Source organism: Castor canadensis, chromosome 12, assembly GCF_047511655.1.
Source record: "Castor canadensis chromosome 12, mCasCan1.hap1v2, whole genome shotgun sequence".
Lineage (NCBI taxonomy): Eukaryota > Metazoa > Chordata > Mammalia > Rodentia > Castoridae > Castor > Castor canadensis.
The window spans coordinates 106,647,745-106,664,717 of record NC_133397.1 but is presented as its reverse complement, the minus strand read 5'-3'; the positions used below and the strand labels follow the sequence as shown (position 1 = coordinate 106,664,717).

Below are 16,973 nucleotides of genomic sequence, written 5' to 3'. Positions count from 1 at the left end.
TCTTGAACCACACCCTCAGTCCTTTTGGTTTTAGTATTTTTCCAATAGGTTCTCACGGACCGCGATCCTCCTATTTATGCTTCCCGCGTAGCTGGGGTCTTGGGATCTTTTTGCCGTGCTGGCCTGGAAGCAAGATCCTCCCGATCTCCGCCTCCCGAGTTGCTAGAATTGCGGGCGTGAGCTCTCGCGCTATCTTGTTTTTAATTGTTAAACTAAAGTCGCTTCAGCCTCAGTCTCGCCAGCCAGTCCCTCTTCCAGGACCTGCAAGTATCCCTTCCCCAAGATACTTAGCGGGCTGCTAAGCTTGCCCTCCAACCCTAACCTCGTCTCAGGCGGCAAGTGCCAGGTCCTCCACGCCCCCTTGTTCGATATTTGATTTAGACGCGCTCCAAGGCTGAGGGCAGCTCTGATTGGTTGAACATGAGCAAACGTCCAATGTGATTGGCTGATAATAGCTGAGGGTGGGACGAGTAAGGTCACGGGTGGAGAAGGGGGGTGGGTTGAGGTTTCACGAGATGAATGATGATTGGGTCTCCTAATGGAGAGGGCGGGGCAAAAGGCGGAAGCAGTAGTTGGGGCGGAGCTGCCTGGCCTCAGGGAGCAGGACGGTAATGGAAGTAGTTAGGTGTTCGGAGCACGGTAAGACCCCCGAAGTCGCAGGATTCCTTTATAAGGGCCACAGAGCCTGTGGCACAAGCGTGGCGTAATCGTTACTGACTTTTGTCTTCTCAGGGACCATCTGCTTTTTGAAGACCGGCGTCCGCGATGGCCCGAATAAAGGGAAGAGCTTCTACGTATGCCGGACGGACACGTGCGGCTTCGTGCGGGCGGCCGAGTAGGTGGAGCGGGGCGCGGTTCCCCGGACTCCCAGGACCCCTAGAGGACCCCGAGTCCCTGCTGTCCCCCGGTATCCCGACCCTTTAAGCGGCTGGCAATCCCCGTCAGCGGGCTGGGAAGACCCCGCGCCGGTCCAGCCGTGTGACAGGTTGTGACCTTTCCTCTCGGGGTCGCGGGTCCCCAGGACACTTGGACCCCGGCAGTCTCTTCAACTCTAGGTTTCTAGTTGTCCTGCCGCTTGTGCTGGACCACTGTCCACGCTGCATTTAAAGTGAGGACAAGCGGTAGAATGCGCCCCTGTTTTGCATTAGTTTTAGGCCGGATTAGTTTTCAAATGTTTGAGGCTAAAACACTGGTGCTTAGATGATTTATTAGCCTTTTTCCTCTGCTGCGCAGTGGTGAGGCTGACAGTACGACGAAGCATGTTTGTTTTTAAAGGATTAGAGTTCTGATTGAGTACTCAGGTTTTACACGATTGACGACTGAAAACCAGAAAGGTTAGTCATCTTCAGTAAAGTGAGAAAAGTTAATACTGTTCTCAGTGCTAATGTTTTATGATACCAAGTGTCTACATTGTTTTTAAAAACCATTGCATCTTTAAAACAGTTCTTACTGCTGCCTCTTCAGCTGACCTTGCTGGAGCAGTTATTTTCTTCATATAAGTGTATGATGCATGGTAGTACTAGAAAACAAAGTCTCCTTTCTACGTGTCTATTCATTTCTCATATTTTCCTAACGTGAGTTATATGATTTGTATCTTTGTTTTGCATTGAATCTAACTGGAATTTAGATTGCATTTTTTTAATTTAGATTTTGAAAAGAATTTTTATTTTTTTGCCATACTGGGGTTCGAACGCTACACCTTGAGCCACTCCACCAGCCCTTTTTTGTGATGGTTTTTTTCGAGATAGGGTCTTGCAAACTATTTCCCTGGGCTGGCTTTGAACCGGGATCCTCCTGATCGCTGCCTCCTGAGTAGCTAGATTACAGTTGTGAGCCACCAATGCCCAGCTTGAAAAGAAATTTTTACAGGAATTATTTTCCTAGCTCTTTGATAAGTTTTTTTTTATTTGTAAGAAATTGCTTGGATTCAGTTGAATACAAAATGATTTGAGTAAAGCAGAGACAAAATGTTAAGATAGAAGGAACCAATGAAAAACACGCAAGCTGTCCACCAGGGTTTACTGTTTATTTCTGGTTTCCACCTATATTGAGCCTCTTCGATTCATTATCCATTTCAAATTTTGTGACACACAAGCGTGTTCATGTTTAAAGGAATTAAGCATCTGTGGTAACATAAGACTGGGTTTTACCTTAAAAGAACATCCCAGGGCTGTACATGCTGGGCAGTGCTCGGCCACTGAAATGTATCCTCAGCCCTTGAGAAAAAGGCCATTTATACAAACGTACTGCTATAAAAACTCATATATAATGCTTCAGTCAAGGACGATTTGATAAGCTTTTCATATCTGAAATGTCTTATGACCAGAATAGTGGCCAAAGAAGGTTATACAAGTAATAGGACAGTGCTTTAGACAGTCACCCAAAACTTTACAATCAATGTTACACATGCTTTCTTTTCATAGTAAGTTGGGAGGCAGTAGTGTAAAAATTTACATTAAGCAAGAAGCAAACTAGTAGCATCTTGTTAGCCTAAGTGACGGCTAACAGGGTATGAAAGGATAGTGAAAGAACTTAAAAAAAATTCTCCTAGAGTCTCACAGCCAGTTTCATTCCTGGCAGTATCACAGTGTAGAGGGTGTATAACGTAGGGTAGTTTTAAACTTTTGAGTCAGGACGAAAAGGATATTGTCACACTTTATTTATAACAGTGGAAAAGATGGAAGCTATGGACCCTTTCTTCATAGGAAAGTACAATGTGTGGAATATCCAAACCTGGGAGAAGCCATGCATAGATTCTTGGTTTAAAATCCATAGTTTGGATTTGATTTTGGGATGTTGATCTCTATTCCTTGCTTCCTAAAATGAAATGTTTTCAATTTTTTTTCTCTAGCATTCCTGTTTCTTATTGTTTATTTCATGAGGACTTTGTGGTAGAGCTTCAGGGTTTGTTTCTACCACAGGGCAAGAAAGAATACAGGTAAGTGTCAAAAGAATCATCTAGATGTATTTCCTTTTATTTTTTTTAATTACTGAAAGAGTTGTAGCTAGGTATATTTAAAGTCATTAAAAAGCAAACAGTATTTCTATATGTATTGTCATCTGGCTTTTATGCTCTAATTGCTAAGTAACTAGTTAATCTGAGACCCTAACTTGTTAATTTCTGGATAAACATCATTCCTCTCTAGCTATCAGGTAGCTAATATCAGCCCACCAATAGCCACTAACTTGTCAACTTTTAATTCTGGTAATTGAATGTGGTAATATGTAAAAAGGCCTAGTGTGTTAAATGCTCAATAAGTTGCAATTTCCCTCCCTGTGGGAGCTTGGGAATGCCAGGGAAGCCTGTATAGATGGACAATAATATTTGTCATGAGTATTAAAAGGTAAGTGGAAATTTACTAAGTGTTAGGGGTCCCATTTAATAGGTGACCTCGTACATATTTAATTGCATGAGGGTACCAAGGCATAAAGTATCATGACATGGTCAGAGACCTGCAAACATTTGGTTTGGTAGTAGGTTAGCAGCTGTTTGTTTGTTTATTGTGCTCCTAAGTATCAAATCCCAGACCTTGTGAATGCTAAGCATAGACTCCACTACTGAGCTCCACCTCAGCCATAGTTTAACAGATGTTTAAGTAGAGACTTCAGGAGATAAGGTTGTCCAGGAAGGCAGAGGCCAGGGTATGATGGTCTTTGTGTAATATTCTGTGTGTGTCAGAATTTGTATATTCTAGATCTCTGTCTGCCACCCCAATACAGGCATCTGAAGTACCAGCTTCACAATTTTCACACACAAGTACTGCCCAGACCAGTTTCTCCTAGTTGGGTTATATGTGTAGTAATGTGCAGAGATCTGGAATTCAACTTGTTGAGTTTTGAGGCACATGCATACTTACCCACATAACTAAGATCCAAGACAAAGTATCCCCAGTAAGTGCTGTTTTCTTCATTCCCGTTAATTCTGCTCACCCCTCATCCGCAGTCAGTGTTGGTTTTTATGACTTTAGATCTGGTTTGCTTGATTTGAGCTTCATATAAATTAAACCGTACTGCATGTACTTTTGCATATGGATATATTGCATATATAAGGAAGGGTAACAGGGAATCTCGTGGTGACTTATTTTACTTGATATGTGTGAGGTTTGTTTGTATTGTCAGCAATTCATCTTTTTGTTGCTAAGTTTAATTCCATTTATAAATACCACCATTTGTTTTCCATGCTTATTGCCCTCAGAAAGTCTTTAGTGAAGTACCTTTTAAAATCTTTTTATATAAATTTTTTTGGCAGTGCTGGGATTTGACCTTAGGGCCTCATACTTGCTAGGCAGGTACTCTACCACTAAACAACCAACATATTGACATTGATCTGGTCTTCTGATCTTATTGGTAAAAATAAGGTTTTACTTGTACTGATTTGTGTGGACTGTTTAGTTTTACACAGTTTAATACATGAATTGTTTCACATATCCTCCACCACAGCCACAATACTGAGCATCTGCACAGGGTTCCTATCTTTTTTTTTTTTTTTAATGGTTTGTACTTTTTATCGTCTTTCTGAGAAATCTTTGCCTCCTCTAAGACCGCAATCACAGATGTCACAAATAGACCTCTAGAAGCTTTAGAGATTTTGATTTTTGGCTTATAAAAACTCAAAATTTAAATTTTATTTATTTATTTTTTTTGATAATACTGGGATTTGTACTTAGGGCCTTGCACTTGCTAGGCAGGCGCTCCACTACTTGAGCCACACCCCCAGCCCTTTTGTTTTAGCTATTTTTCAGGTAGGGTCTTACACTTTTTGCCCATGGCCCCAGCCTCTTGACTATTATCCTACCTATGCCTCCTGCATAATTGGGATTACAAGTGTGTTCCACCAAGCCTGGCCTATTTTTTTTTTTCAAATAGTTTTTCACTTAGGTCTATAATTTACTTTAAATTAATTTTGAGTATTGTATAAGATAGGGCAAAATTCATTTATTTTTCATTTGTTGTACAATTATTTTAGCACTATATTTTGAAGATTTTCCTTGCCTCATTGAAATGCTTGGTATCTTGACCCTATATTTCTGGAGTTGTTAATTTGTTCCATTGGTCTCTTTACGTATTCTTACATGATTAATCAGATAAAATAATGTGAGTCTTCCAACTTTATTCTTTTTCAAGATTATGTTGACTATTCTAAGATCTTTATGTTTCCATATAAAATATAGAATCAGCTTCTTAAATTTTTATAGAAAATCAGGTTGAGATTGCATGAACTGATACAGATCAGTGTTGGGAGAATAGACATCATCATTGAGTTTTCCAATCCATGAACATGGTATATTTATGTATAACCTTACATTTTTTTTCTCAGCATTATTTAATAGTTTTAATTTCTTTTACCCCTTTTGTTAAATGTATTCTTCAGTGATTTTTTTTGATACTGTTATAAATGGAATTTTAAAAATACATATTTTTAGATTGTTTTCTCCTGCCACAGTGGCGCTGGTAAACCTTTATTACATGAAATCTGGATGTCCTCCTGACACTTAAGACCATTGGCATCCTACTGGGGACCTCTGCCTTATAGAACTACATGGTTGTAGGTGGTATAAGGCAACTGAAGGATTCCCATTTGCATCAAAAGAAAACTGAATATTAAAAAGGGAAGATAATTCAGGCAAAAAGACAGTGAAATAGTCGCTACTATTGAATGCCTAGTATGGGGCATATTTTAATTTTTTATCTTACATATCCATTTGTTGTCATCCATTTCAGTAGCTGTATTTTACAGACAGGTGAGGAAAGTACCATAGTGAGGTTAGAAAGTACCATTAGTGGGGTACCATTGTGAAGTAGTATTACTAGGACTGAAGCCTAGATATAATTTCTTCCTAACACACTCCGTTTCTCTAAATGAAAGACATGGGCCTGAACTGAGGTGGTAGCAGTGGAGTTGAGTGCAGGTAGAAACTGTGGTTAAAGAGAATTAGAATGATAAGGTGTATTTCCTGGCAGGGCATTTCAGTACATTCCTTCCTCTACATTTTCCTGGGTCATGAGGATTCAGAGAGGAACCTGTGTGGTGCACTCAGTTGGTGTTTGCTGAGTAAATTAGTGCTAGGATGGGGTTTCTGGATGATGAGTTAATATGAAGCAAGGTAAGGAAGGAAAGGTAGCAGCAGTAGAGGCTTCAGGTGTGTCACTAACACATACAGCTGTAGACTAATGGTGTCTTAAGTATGTATGAAAGTGAATGTGCAGCTATGAAGAGAGGGCCAGGCTAAAGACAGTCTTGGGAACTTTGTACTGGGTAAGTAAGGCTAAGAGGTAAAATTTTGCTGAAATAGAAAAAAAAAAAAAAAGCTAAATGTGTTTCTTTTAGAGCTTGAGAAAGACTATTTTGGGTCAAATAAAATATGTTCTCAATGCACAAAAAATCAAAACACACACACACACACACACACACACACACACACAAATATAATATCCCCCAACAGGTAGGTAGTACAGGCTGAGACTTCTAGCAGAAATAGATAATGATGAAGGTGATGGCTTCCTCAGAAGACAGCATTTAGCTGGAACTTCTGTACTCTGGAGAATGGCCTTGGGAGTACAGCATTTCCTTCTGCAGACTGATTTTCTTTTCAACTTTAAGTATTTTGCACCTTCTGACTAATACCATTATGTTTGGCTTAGCCTCTCTATAGACAGGTGCAGCAGAGTAAAGGAGGGAAGGTGAAAACCCAGGCTGAGATGCCTGGTTTCCCACACCTTAGGGGATAGCTGCACTTGTGTGCAGTTCTCCAATTAAACACCAGATGGTACCGCTCACCAGTGTTTCAACAGCCCTTCAGACATGCCTTGAGTGTGCAGGCAATAAAGAAAACTGTGGTGGTCTCTCATGAGGGCCAAGGGGAAGAAATCTTGCCTTGGCATGATGTGGCACATGTTGAACATTGTCATCAGACTCCTGAGATCATGTTCCCCTTCTCTCTTTCCCTCCTCTTCCCTCCCCTCCCTATTATTTTCAAGGATATAGGGGTCAAAATACTCCTTTACTTATAAGTGAGTAGGATACATTTTAGTGTTTTCAATAACTGGTTGTGGGTAGGATATTAAAAATATTTTAAGTTTTAATCATCGTAGTCTAAGAAACTCCTTATGTTGATGGTTGTTGAGTGAAATTGACCTCCATGTAGATTATTTAGCCCTAATATAATATGTGGGCTGATGATACGGAAGTATATGGGCAGGAGGTGGACCCATGCAAAGGCCCTCCAGCCTCACCAACCTTGAAGAAGTAAAACCAGGTGGGGTAGAGTATCATGCACTGTTGCACATGGAGGATGTTAGCCCTTTGTAACATGTGTGTAGCTACTTCTTCCCAGTTGCGTTTTGTCTTACAATTTTCCTTATAGCATTTTTGTTTGTGTGTGCATAGTACTGGGGTTTGAACCTAGAGCCTCATCCTTGTTAGGCAGGTGCTCTACCATTCGAGCCACTCCACTAACCCTTTTTTGTGTTGGATATTTTCAAGATAGGGTCTTGAAAATTACTTGCCTGGCTGCCCTCAAGTGTGATCCTCCTGATCTCTGCCTCCTGAGTAGTTAGGATTAGCTCCTTGCACTAGTACAATTACTAAATTCTTTATCTCTCAGCTTTAAAAGCTTATGTCATGCATAGAAAAGCTTTTTTCACTAAGGATTACAGAACATCTGGTTTTTTCTTTTTCCTAGAACACTTGAAGTTTTTTTTACATTTTTGTTCCATCTCAAATTTTAGTGTAAAAAAATGAAATAGGAATCAGTTGTCTGTTTTTCTGCTGTTGGCACATATAACAGTGATGTGGACTCGAGCCCCTGGGGGCACTTGGGCACAGTTGGGATAAGAATTGGACATGGCAAGACATGGGAGCATTCTGATCTGTATGTTAGAGTGCAAAATTGAATGTGTTCAGGTCCCAGACAGTTCTGTGACTCTAAGCCCCATAAAGGATTAAGATTACTGAAGAAGTGCAGGAGTTGAGTCTTGATCTTGGCCTTGAATAACCCTTAAAATTTTAATAGAGGAAAGGACAAAGAAGTATCCCAGGCAGAACAGCATCAGCAGAAGTGTGGATGTAGGACTGCACAAGGTGGTGGCAAGAGTGAGCTCATGACTCACTTTTCATGTGTTAATGCATCTGATCTTCGTGCTGACCATGGACAAATGCACTGTTAGAATTTCACCACTTTGCAGAGGACACTGCTGAAGGCAGGCAAGTAACATGTCTGTGGGTTCAGCAGTGGATGTGGTTCAGCAGTAGAGTAGCTGCCTAGTGCCGCAATGAAAAAGAAAAGTAGGGCACCTGACAGTTGAGAGCTAATTAATTATGTGGCAGGGCTGGAATTCAAACCACAGGAGGAAAGTTCCAGAGCCTGAGAATCCTAGCCTTAGTGAAGAAAATGAGCTTGCTGTTGCGATGCTGAGTTGAAGAGTTCCTCTTAAATAAGAAGGGAGGATTTGTCTTCTGGTAAAGAGGTGGGCTCGAAAAAGCTGGGCTTGGTGACATGCGTCTATCATTCCAGCAAAGGCGGGAAATATAAAATAGGAGGGTCATAGTACACGCCAGCCTGGGCAAAAAGCGAGAGCCCACCTTCAAAACAGCCAGAGAGTACCTGCCAACAAACATGAAGCCCCGAGTTCAAACCCCAGTACCACCACCAAAAAAAAAAAGTAGAATTGAAGAAGTCTGTTTCATCTAGCTGGTTTTGTCATTATTTATAATGACCTGTTTCCTGAAAAATAATTAATACGCTGAAGAAATTGTGCTCTTCCTCAGATAGAAACAGTATTTGCTTTCTCCGAGAGAATTTATTTCTACTGCTTTCTTTGTGGATTTAGAATTTTATAAACATAATAGGAACTTTTTATTCTGGAAATAAACCCATCCAGAGTAATTAATCCAAATTAATTAAATCAATTTTACTTTGCTGGATTACTTAATTAAAAATGCAAGTAAAGCATTTTAGTGCTGTACCTATCACTAGGTGCACATAGTAGATACTCAAAGAGTGTTGTTTTCTCCCTTCTTTCCCCACATCTGCTTTGGAATAGACACCATTAGTGGGCTCTTTCAGTAACGATTTCCTAAAACCTATACTTGTAGAGAGAGAGAGTGAGAGAGAGAAAGAATTCTTACAGAAAAACCTCCAAGGCATATTGGCATATTGTTGAGCTTAAAAACAAAAGGCTGGGGGAGGGAGGAAAGGGGGAGGGCACAGGAGACAAAGTATTTAGTAGAGGTTGAGCCTTCCTTATCTGAATTCCTTATCTTCTTGGGACTACAAGTTTTTGGGGTTTTGAATTCCTTCAGCTCTTCCAATATTTGCATGTACACAATGAACCATCTTGGGGGTAGAACATAAGTCTAAATAAACATGAAACTAATTTGCTTCATATAAACCTTATGCACATAGCCTGAAGGTAATTTTATACAATATTTTAATAATCTTGTGGATGAAACAAAGTTTTATGGTATGGAATTTTCCAGTTGTGGAAAATTCTGTTGTGGCATCCTATTGGTACTTCAGAAGTTTTGGAATTTGAGCACTTTGTACTTTTTTTTGGTGGTACTGGGGTTTGAATTCATGGCCTTGTGCTCACAAGGCAGGCACTGTACCAGTTGAGCTACTCCACTAGCTCGCTTTTTTATACTTTTTTATTGACTACATTACTCATTTAAACAAATGTGTATTTTAAAAGTTATTGTTTACCTGATTAAAAGTTTGTAGGATTCATTTTAGGTAGTGAAAAAAAACCTGTTGGTTTTACTTTATTCAGCAGTACTGAGTCATCTTGTATAAGTCAGGGCACACTGGGAATAAAGAGATGCATTGTAATGTGATTGCTGAAGGATCAGGTTTTTCTGAGGGTGGTTCCGGAGGTGAGCACACAAACTGTCCTCCCCCTGGTCCAGTTCTGCATGTTCCTCTGGGATTGGATGTAGAGGCCTGATTGAGGTTAGTTTTTAGTTTGTGGGTTTTTTTTGCCAGCTCCCTTGGTTTCCCTTCAGCCTCGCACAGGTCTGCTTATCTTTCTTTTTCTGATTTTAGCAGCCAACCATTGATGATCAGTGTCTTCATTTCATTTGTTCTTTACAAGTAAACAAATAAACCTTTGTACACTGTGGTTACCATGTCATCTTTATTCTCGCCTTCCTAGCCCTTAAAGGTGTCCTGTGTAGTAAGAATTTTTTATGTATATTTAAGAGTAATTGATTTCAAATGACCTCTCAAAGACAGGGTCAAGTAGTTACAAGGTATTTTCTTGGATTAAAAATAAACTCATTTCTTGTTTTCATGGATTTTAATAGTCTTGATTATTTGTATTTTATACTTTATTAGATTGTTCTTCCGATGTGCTAAAAGTAAGGCAGAGGGGAAACGCTGGTGTGGAAATGTTCCATGGCAGGTAGGAATTATTCATCTGTTTTTAAATCTGTTATATTAAGATTGTTTAAGGCCAGGTGTGGCACTCATGCCTGTAATCCCAGCTACTCAGGAGATGGAGATTGGGAGGGTGGTGGTTCTAGGTCAGCCCAGCAAGAGGTTAGCAAGGTTTCATCTCAACAAATAAGCTGGGTGTAGTGCTTCATGGCTGTAATCCTAGCTATGGGAGAGACATAGTTTCAAGCTGGTTGGGGCAAAAACATGAGGCCCTATGTGAAAAAAATTACTAAAGCAAAAAGGGCTTTGGTAATTACTAAATTACTAAAAAATTACTAAAGCACAAAAATCATGTGCTTGGTAAGGCAAGCACATGATCCTAAATTCAAACCCCAGTAGTGCCTAAAAATGTGGCTTCTACTAAAAAGACCTTGACATTCATATAAACTGTTTGGTTATCAAACTGTCTCTGAAGTAGTTTTCTTTATGCAAGACAGACCCTGTTAATGCAAAGGACCATTTGTTATAGTTGAAATTTAATTATTTGTAATTCAGTGATAGAGCCTTTGCCTAGCATACATGAGGCTATAGAGGCTGTAGATTCAATCTCCAACACACCAAAAAAAAAAAAAAATGATTTGCCTGCTATTTCACTTACTTAAATACTTTTCAGGGTCTTAAATACAGTCAGTATCCTACTATTTAGGGAAAAAAATTAGATTTTCTTGCCCAACTTCCTATGTTTTTATAGACCTGTATCTACTTGATACAGGTATACGCTGAGTATAATGCATGAGCTCCTAGAGTATCCAGTCATGGGGAATGGGCCCCGGGAGGGCCCTTGCCTTTTGCTTTGGTGGACTTGAACTTACGATTCTCCATCCTCCATTGAACCCTTCCTACAAGAGTAGCCAGAGGCGTTAGGTTTGGGCAGAATTGTCTTGAGAGAATAGTTCTTCTTGAGAAGTATCCATTGTGGCTTCTATGACCATAAAAGTGCTCTGCTTTGGTCTTCACTTTTTCTCCAGACCTGGAAAAGTATAGTCATGGAGTGAGAAGGAGCTGAGCATTGAAAGTTAAGAAAGTTAAGAAGCTGTTCATCTTTAGATACAGAAATGATACCAGGGATGTTTAGAAACTCTGGAATTGCTTTTACTGTTTCCATTTCCTGTTTTTTTAAAAAAAAAAATTCTAGATATGTAGGTTGATTATTTTGTGTGACAATTATTTTCATTATCCTTAGGATCCCAATTCTAAAGAACATCCTGTTACCCATAATTCTCAACATGCATCCAAGCCAGTTCCTTGTCCTTCTAGTCAGCCTAGAAATCCATTCAAGGTGCTGAATAAGAATCAAAAACCAGCTCAATGGAAACAGTTTGTCAAAGAGAAAGGCGAGGAAAAGATAGCTGATAAGGAGTCAAGGGAAGAGGGAAACCAGCTCTTGGTTGAAAAGAGAGAACAGAAGTCTGAGTCTAACTGCTGGGTAGAGAAAGATCTCTCATCTGGCCTGGTGACAAAGAAGGGACAATCTGGAGTTGAGAAGAAGCAGGAGGAGAGCACACAGTTTCAGGGTGATGCAAAAGAGACTGGAGGAGTTGCATCCAAACAGCGCCATGGGAATGAACCAAGAGGAACATCCACGCCTCAGAAGTCAGATGGTCCGAGTCAGGATATACAAAACAGATCAAAACCTCTCAGAGAAAAGGTGACCCAGCTTTTGCCTCAGAATATTCATGGTCAGGACCCAGTAAGCCAGTCCCAGAAAGCAGGACACCTCGGCAAGGAGCACATCAAGAACTGGAAGGCTAAAGAAGCAAAGGCCGAGAGAGTCCCGAGCACACAGACCTTCCAGGAAAGGCTGCCTCAGGGGCATTTCCAGGCACCTCCAGAGACCCATTGGCCAGCTCCTACGGGTCCTGTGCCATCAGGGCATTTCCTGGGAGAGGGGCGACCTCTGGGATTGGGGCACCGAGCTTCTACCAGCAGTAGTGAGAGTGAGGAGGAGGAGGATAGAACTTCCTCTGAGCCAGGAAGCCCCCTTCTCTTTGACTTGACTGAGGACTCACAGAAGGAGGAGAACCTTCAATTTCCTGATCAAAGTGTGAAAAGACGAGTGTCTGCCACCTCAGGCGTTCCCAAGAAGATAGAGCCCTCTGAGCTAGCAGCCCAGCGGGTGCACCTCACAACACAGCTGAAAAAGAAGAAGGTAACTTGACTGGGCTTGTTTTTAAACTGCAGCACTGCTTGCTTGGGGCAGCCAGGAGGCCTGTACAGAAGAATTTAGTGTGATCACTGGAAAGTTTCCTAGGTGGATGCTTAGTTTCTGCCTTTTCCTATGTTTATATTTTCAGGATTAGTAAGCCAGCTGGGTTTAAAAAAAAAAGCTTTACAGAAAGTCCTGCTTTTTTACACACATAATTAAAAGACCATAGTTTCAGAATTTTGTCATTTTAGGGCAGTTTTAACACATTGACAGGAAAAGTTCACTTGATCTGTTTTTCAGAGCACACTGGCATCGGTGAACATCCAGGCTCTTCCAGACAAGGGTGAGAAGTTGATCAGGCAAATCCAGGAGTTGGAGGAAGCACTCAGTGCTCTTGCCCTCTCCCCAGACCAAGGTAAAATGGGTAATGCCCAGAACACAGCACTTTCCTGAGCCTGACGAGACATTTTGATAAAGAATGCATTGATTAATTCACCTTTCCATTTTATCATCTGCTCCTGAGCAGATTAAATTATCCCTGAGATTTATAAAAGCTTTCTCCTGTTTCCTGTGGACTAAACTCTCTTAGCTATTGTTTAAGCACTGTTAACATATGCCATTCCCTAGGTGGCAATTTCCAGGTTATTGAATGTCAGTGACCTCCCCTCCACCCCCTCACCTCACCTCTACCTCCATACATGCTCCCTTCACTTTCTTTTCTGAACTTGAATCTGTTCCTCCCTTGTTTTTTAAGCAGAAACTAATGAGAATAACAACACTGAAGAACGACAGCAGAATAACTTCACAAAAACTACCAGTGACCCTCCCTTGTTGGTGCCTCCCCAACCCCTTCCGGGTCATGATGTCCAGCCTTTGGGCTCTCTAGGACTAAAGGCAGCCTGCCAGATAACTGCTGGAGGTAAGACCCAAAGTCCTGGCCCTGCTGGGAAGAGCTGCACCTGCATGAAATGCTGCTTAGCTGTAGTCTTTGTGCTCATGAGGAGGAAGAAGCCAATCTCGAGTGGAAAGTTTTTATATATTTGTCCATATATTAAAGATGGTGATGATCAATAGAGCTTCAGACTCTGTTACTCAGGTCTCTGTGAGGCTGGGACTGTGTCTGCCTGTACTGTTGTGTGCTGTTCATTCAACCCAGTGGCTGGCACATAAGAAGTCACCCAGTCAGTGCTTATGAAGGAAGGGTCTAGCTCACATCCTTAGGAGACAGGAGAACAGCAGCTACGTTCTTCTTTCCTCTGTGGGGTCAGGGGAAGTAAAGGGGTGTGATGAGGTAGAGCAGAGGAGTGACATATGTGAAGACCAGTGACTTATGGACCCAGAGAGCAGTAATCCCCTGTGCAGCTAAGTGTTTCCATCACAAACATTCTAGATGACTTGGAAAGAATTTAGTGGTAATTGTAAAAATGAAGATGCCAGGGAGAGACTTAACTAGGTCATCTGATGAGTTGTTTTGCCAGTCAGATGAGTGCCAGGCACTCAGTCAGGTTGATTGACAGGGACTAGAAAAGCTAAAACCAGTTTTTTTCCCAGTTGAGAACTGCTAGAGATGTAAAAAAATTGAAGAACAGTGTTGGTAAAGGGGTGAGAAATAGATGTGAGCTATTTGGATTTTCTGTTTGTTTGTTTGGTTGGTTTCTCTTTTTTTCTAGGCAGTTCTAGGGTTTGAATTTGGTAATTCATGCTTGCCTAGGCAGGCACTCTACCATTTGAGCCACTCTGCCAGTCCATGTGGTGCCATTTGAAGCAAAGATCACACTAAAAGGGGAAAGAGAAACAAAAATGTTCAAGTATCATGGCCATCTTGGCTTCTCAGGGGGCCTTGAGAACATTGCTGTGTTACACCATCATTCCATAACATAACGTTGACCAAGTCACCTAGAGAAAAATTCAATTATGGTTGGTTATTAAGGTAAAAATATATGTGATATGTCTTGGAAAGAATGCCATTAAGATAGTTTTGTGTGTGTGTGTGTGTGTGTGTGTGTGTGTGCGCGCGCACGTGCTAGTGGAGTTTGAACCCAGGGCCTCACATTTGCTAGGCAGGTGCTCTACCACTTAAGCCACTCTGCCAGATGCCATTAAGATAGTTTTAAAACATTTTTAACACTTAAGTAGTTTCCATTTGTCTAGAAGTCTCTAACTTGGAATGCTTCATCCCTAAAATTGCAAATAGCTGAAGTGCCTGTAGTTTTAACTAACCTCTGTAACAGTTCTCTGCGTAAAATATGTAGGGTAACAGCACTGCAGTAAGCTACACTGTCAGCTCATGACCTGCACAAGACAACTGGTATCCTGGCCTTTTCTCTCACTAGCTTTTCTTCTTTGTATCTGGGGATCTTTCTTCTTAAAACATCGGATGGTCTTAACTGTTTCTCTGCTACCTTTTCAAGACTGAAAAATAAGTTATAAAAATATGATGGGTTGGGCTTGTGGGAAAACTCAATGGTAGAGTGCTTGCCTAATGTGTTCAAGGCCTTCTGTTCAATCCCCAGCACTGGAGGAAAAAAAATATAGGTTATCTTATTTTTTTTTAGTCATACTTTTATTCTTTTGTTTTATATTACAATTACTGTTTATGTGATTCCACAACTCTATGAAGCAGGTACTATGACTCCCTATTTTACAGATGAGAAAACAAAAGTACAGAAATGTTAAGCAACTTGCTCGAAAGTACTCAGGTGTTGCTATAAGCTGCAGTAGCAGCCAACCTTGGCTGATCAGTTTATTCTGTGGTGGCCCCCAGAATCTCTAAGTGTTGTGATTGGCTTGTGAAGCCAATTCAATCTGGAGACAAGACTTTAGTAAATGTAGTTCTATAACCTGGCAAATAACTGATTGCATTTCTGCAGCTCTAGCCAGGACACAATACCTGTGATGTCTTTGGGTAATACCTATTTGTATGCAGGCCCTACAAACCAAGATCGCCTTCATGCAGTGTGGAAAATCACAAGTGAAGCCATTGATGAGCTGCATCGATCACTAGAGTCACGTCCTGGTGAGACAGCAGTGGCAGAAGACCCAGCTGGCTTGAAGGTGAGCCAGGAAAAGACTGTGGTACAGAATATCCCATAACAGTATGTAGTGCTCCTGAAGAGAGGGATCACTGTGCACCTGCTCAGCAGAGTGCTGTTCCTATGTAGAGCTGCAGGTCGAAGCTCTAGTGGCTTCACTTGCACTATTTCCCTCCTTTATGTTGAGTAACAAAATTAAAAACAACATCTAGACCCTCTTTTGTAAAAAATCAGTTATAAGTTTCTATAGGATCTATTTATTGAGTTTTGGTAGGTGCTACAGGTTACAAAAGAATTGCTATTTGTAATAAACTGGCTGGGGTAAAAGTGTATATGTGATATATGTAAAACAATTAAGATGTACCTGTAAGGCAAGATAAAGTGTGCCTTGCAGTGTACTATGGGCTGTATACAAAGTTCAGAAGAAATTCAAAAGGGGAAATGTCACTCTAGCTCAATAGTTACTTGTTGCCTGTCTATTTTGTGCCTTAAAGAAATTACAAGCCTTCAAAGATTTGTTCTTCTCATTTAAAAAAAAAAAAGCCAGGTGCCAGTCACTCATGCCTGCAAACCTAGCTACTCAGGAGGTAGGAGGATAGCCATTTGAGGTAGCTGGGGTAGAAAGTTCGTGAGACTCCATCTCAATCAATAGCTTGGCGTGGTGTCATGCGCCTGTCATCCCAGCTATAGTGGGAAGCATAAATAGGAGGATTGTATCCAGGCTGTCCCTGTCTCAAAAAATACAGAGCACAAATGTTTGGAGATGTGGATCAAGTGGTAGAGCAACTGTCTAGCAAGCATGAAGGCCTAGGTTTAAACCCCAGTACTGCCAAAAAAAGAAATTGCAAATCTTTAGAGGGAATGGTGGTTGGAAGGTGATAGAGATTGGTATTAGTAAGTGATGATCCGGTGTCACCAGTACCAGAGATGAGAGGGGCAGGTGATATTCCTGAGTAGGGGACTTCCTTGCTGGGAAGCCTGGCATTGGTGAAGGAACTTACATTTGAATAGGTCAAGATATACTCTGGAATCTTGGTAGAATTTTGAGCAGGAGTGTTTAATGAAGATTAATTGTCACTGAGTGTAAGGTAAACTGGAGTACAGAAAGACTAGAAGGGATCTCCAGTTAAAGGGCTGTTTGAAGTATGACTAGTACTGCAGGCTTGGATGCTGGTTAAAGAGAGGAGAGTCCAATTTAAGAAATTGTTTGGAAAAGCCAACATAATGGCTAGTGAAAGTAGGACGACCAGTTAGAGGTCTTGGTTGGAAGTAGTAGAAACTAATTAAGCAGAAAAAGCAGTGTTTTCATGGTGTGTGTGGAGAGGGCTGTACTGATAGCAGTGCTGAACACTTAACATAGAC

At 41.0% G+C, this 16,973-nt stretch overlaps 1 protein-coding gene across 4 annotated transcripts in view; it reads left to right on the top strand.

Moving 5' to 3' along the window:
- The first annotated feature begins 564 nt into the window (after window positions 1-564).
- The window catches only part of Ttf2 (transcription termination factor 2), a 41,164-nt gene continuing 24,755 nt past the window's right edge, over window positions 565-16,973 (top strand). For 3 of the 4 annotated variants that reach the window (XM_074050672.1, XM_074050671.1, XM_074050673.1), the window contains exons 1-8: window positions 565-639; window positions 733-835; window positions 2,852-2,938; window positions 10,332-10,398; window positions 11,617-12,582; window positions 12,880-12,994; window positions 13,334-13,498; window positions 15,506-15,633. In XM_074050672.1, the coding sequence (XP_073906773.1) occupies window positions 612-639; window positions 733-835; window positions 2,852-2,938; window positions 10,332-10,398; window positions 11,617-12,582; window positions 12,880-12,994; window positions 13,334-13,498; window positions 15,506-15,633 (1,659 nt within the window). In that variant the 5' untranslated portion in view covers window positions 565-611. The remainder of the gene's footprint in view (window positions 640-732; window positions 836-2,851; window positions 2,939-10,331; window positions 10,399-11,616; window positions 12,583-12,879; window positions 12,995-13,333; window positions 13,499-15,505; window positions 15,634-16,973) is intronic. The other variant, XM_020173124.2, reaches the window with a different exon arrangement.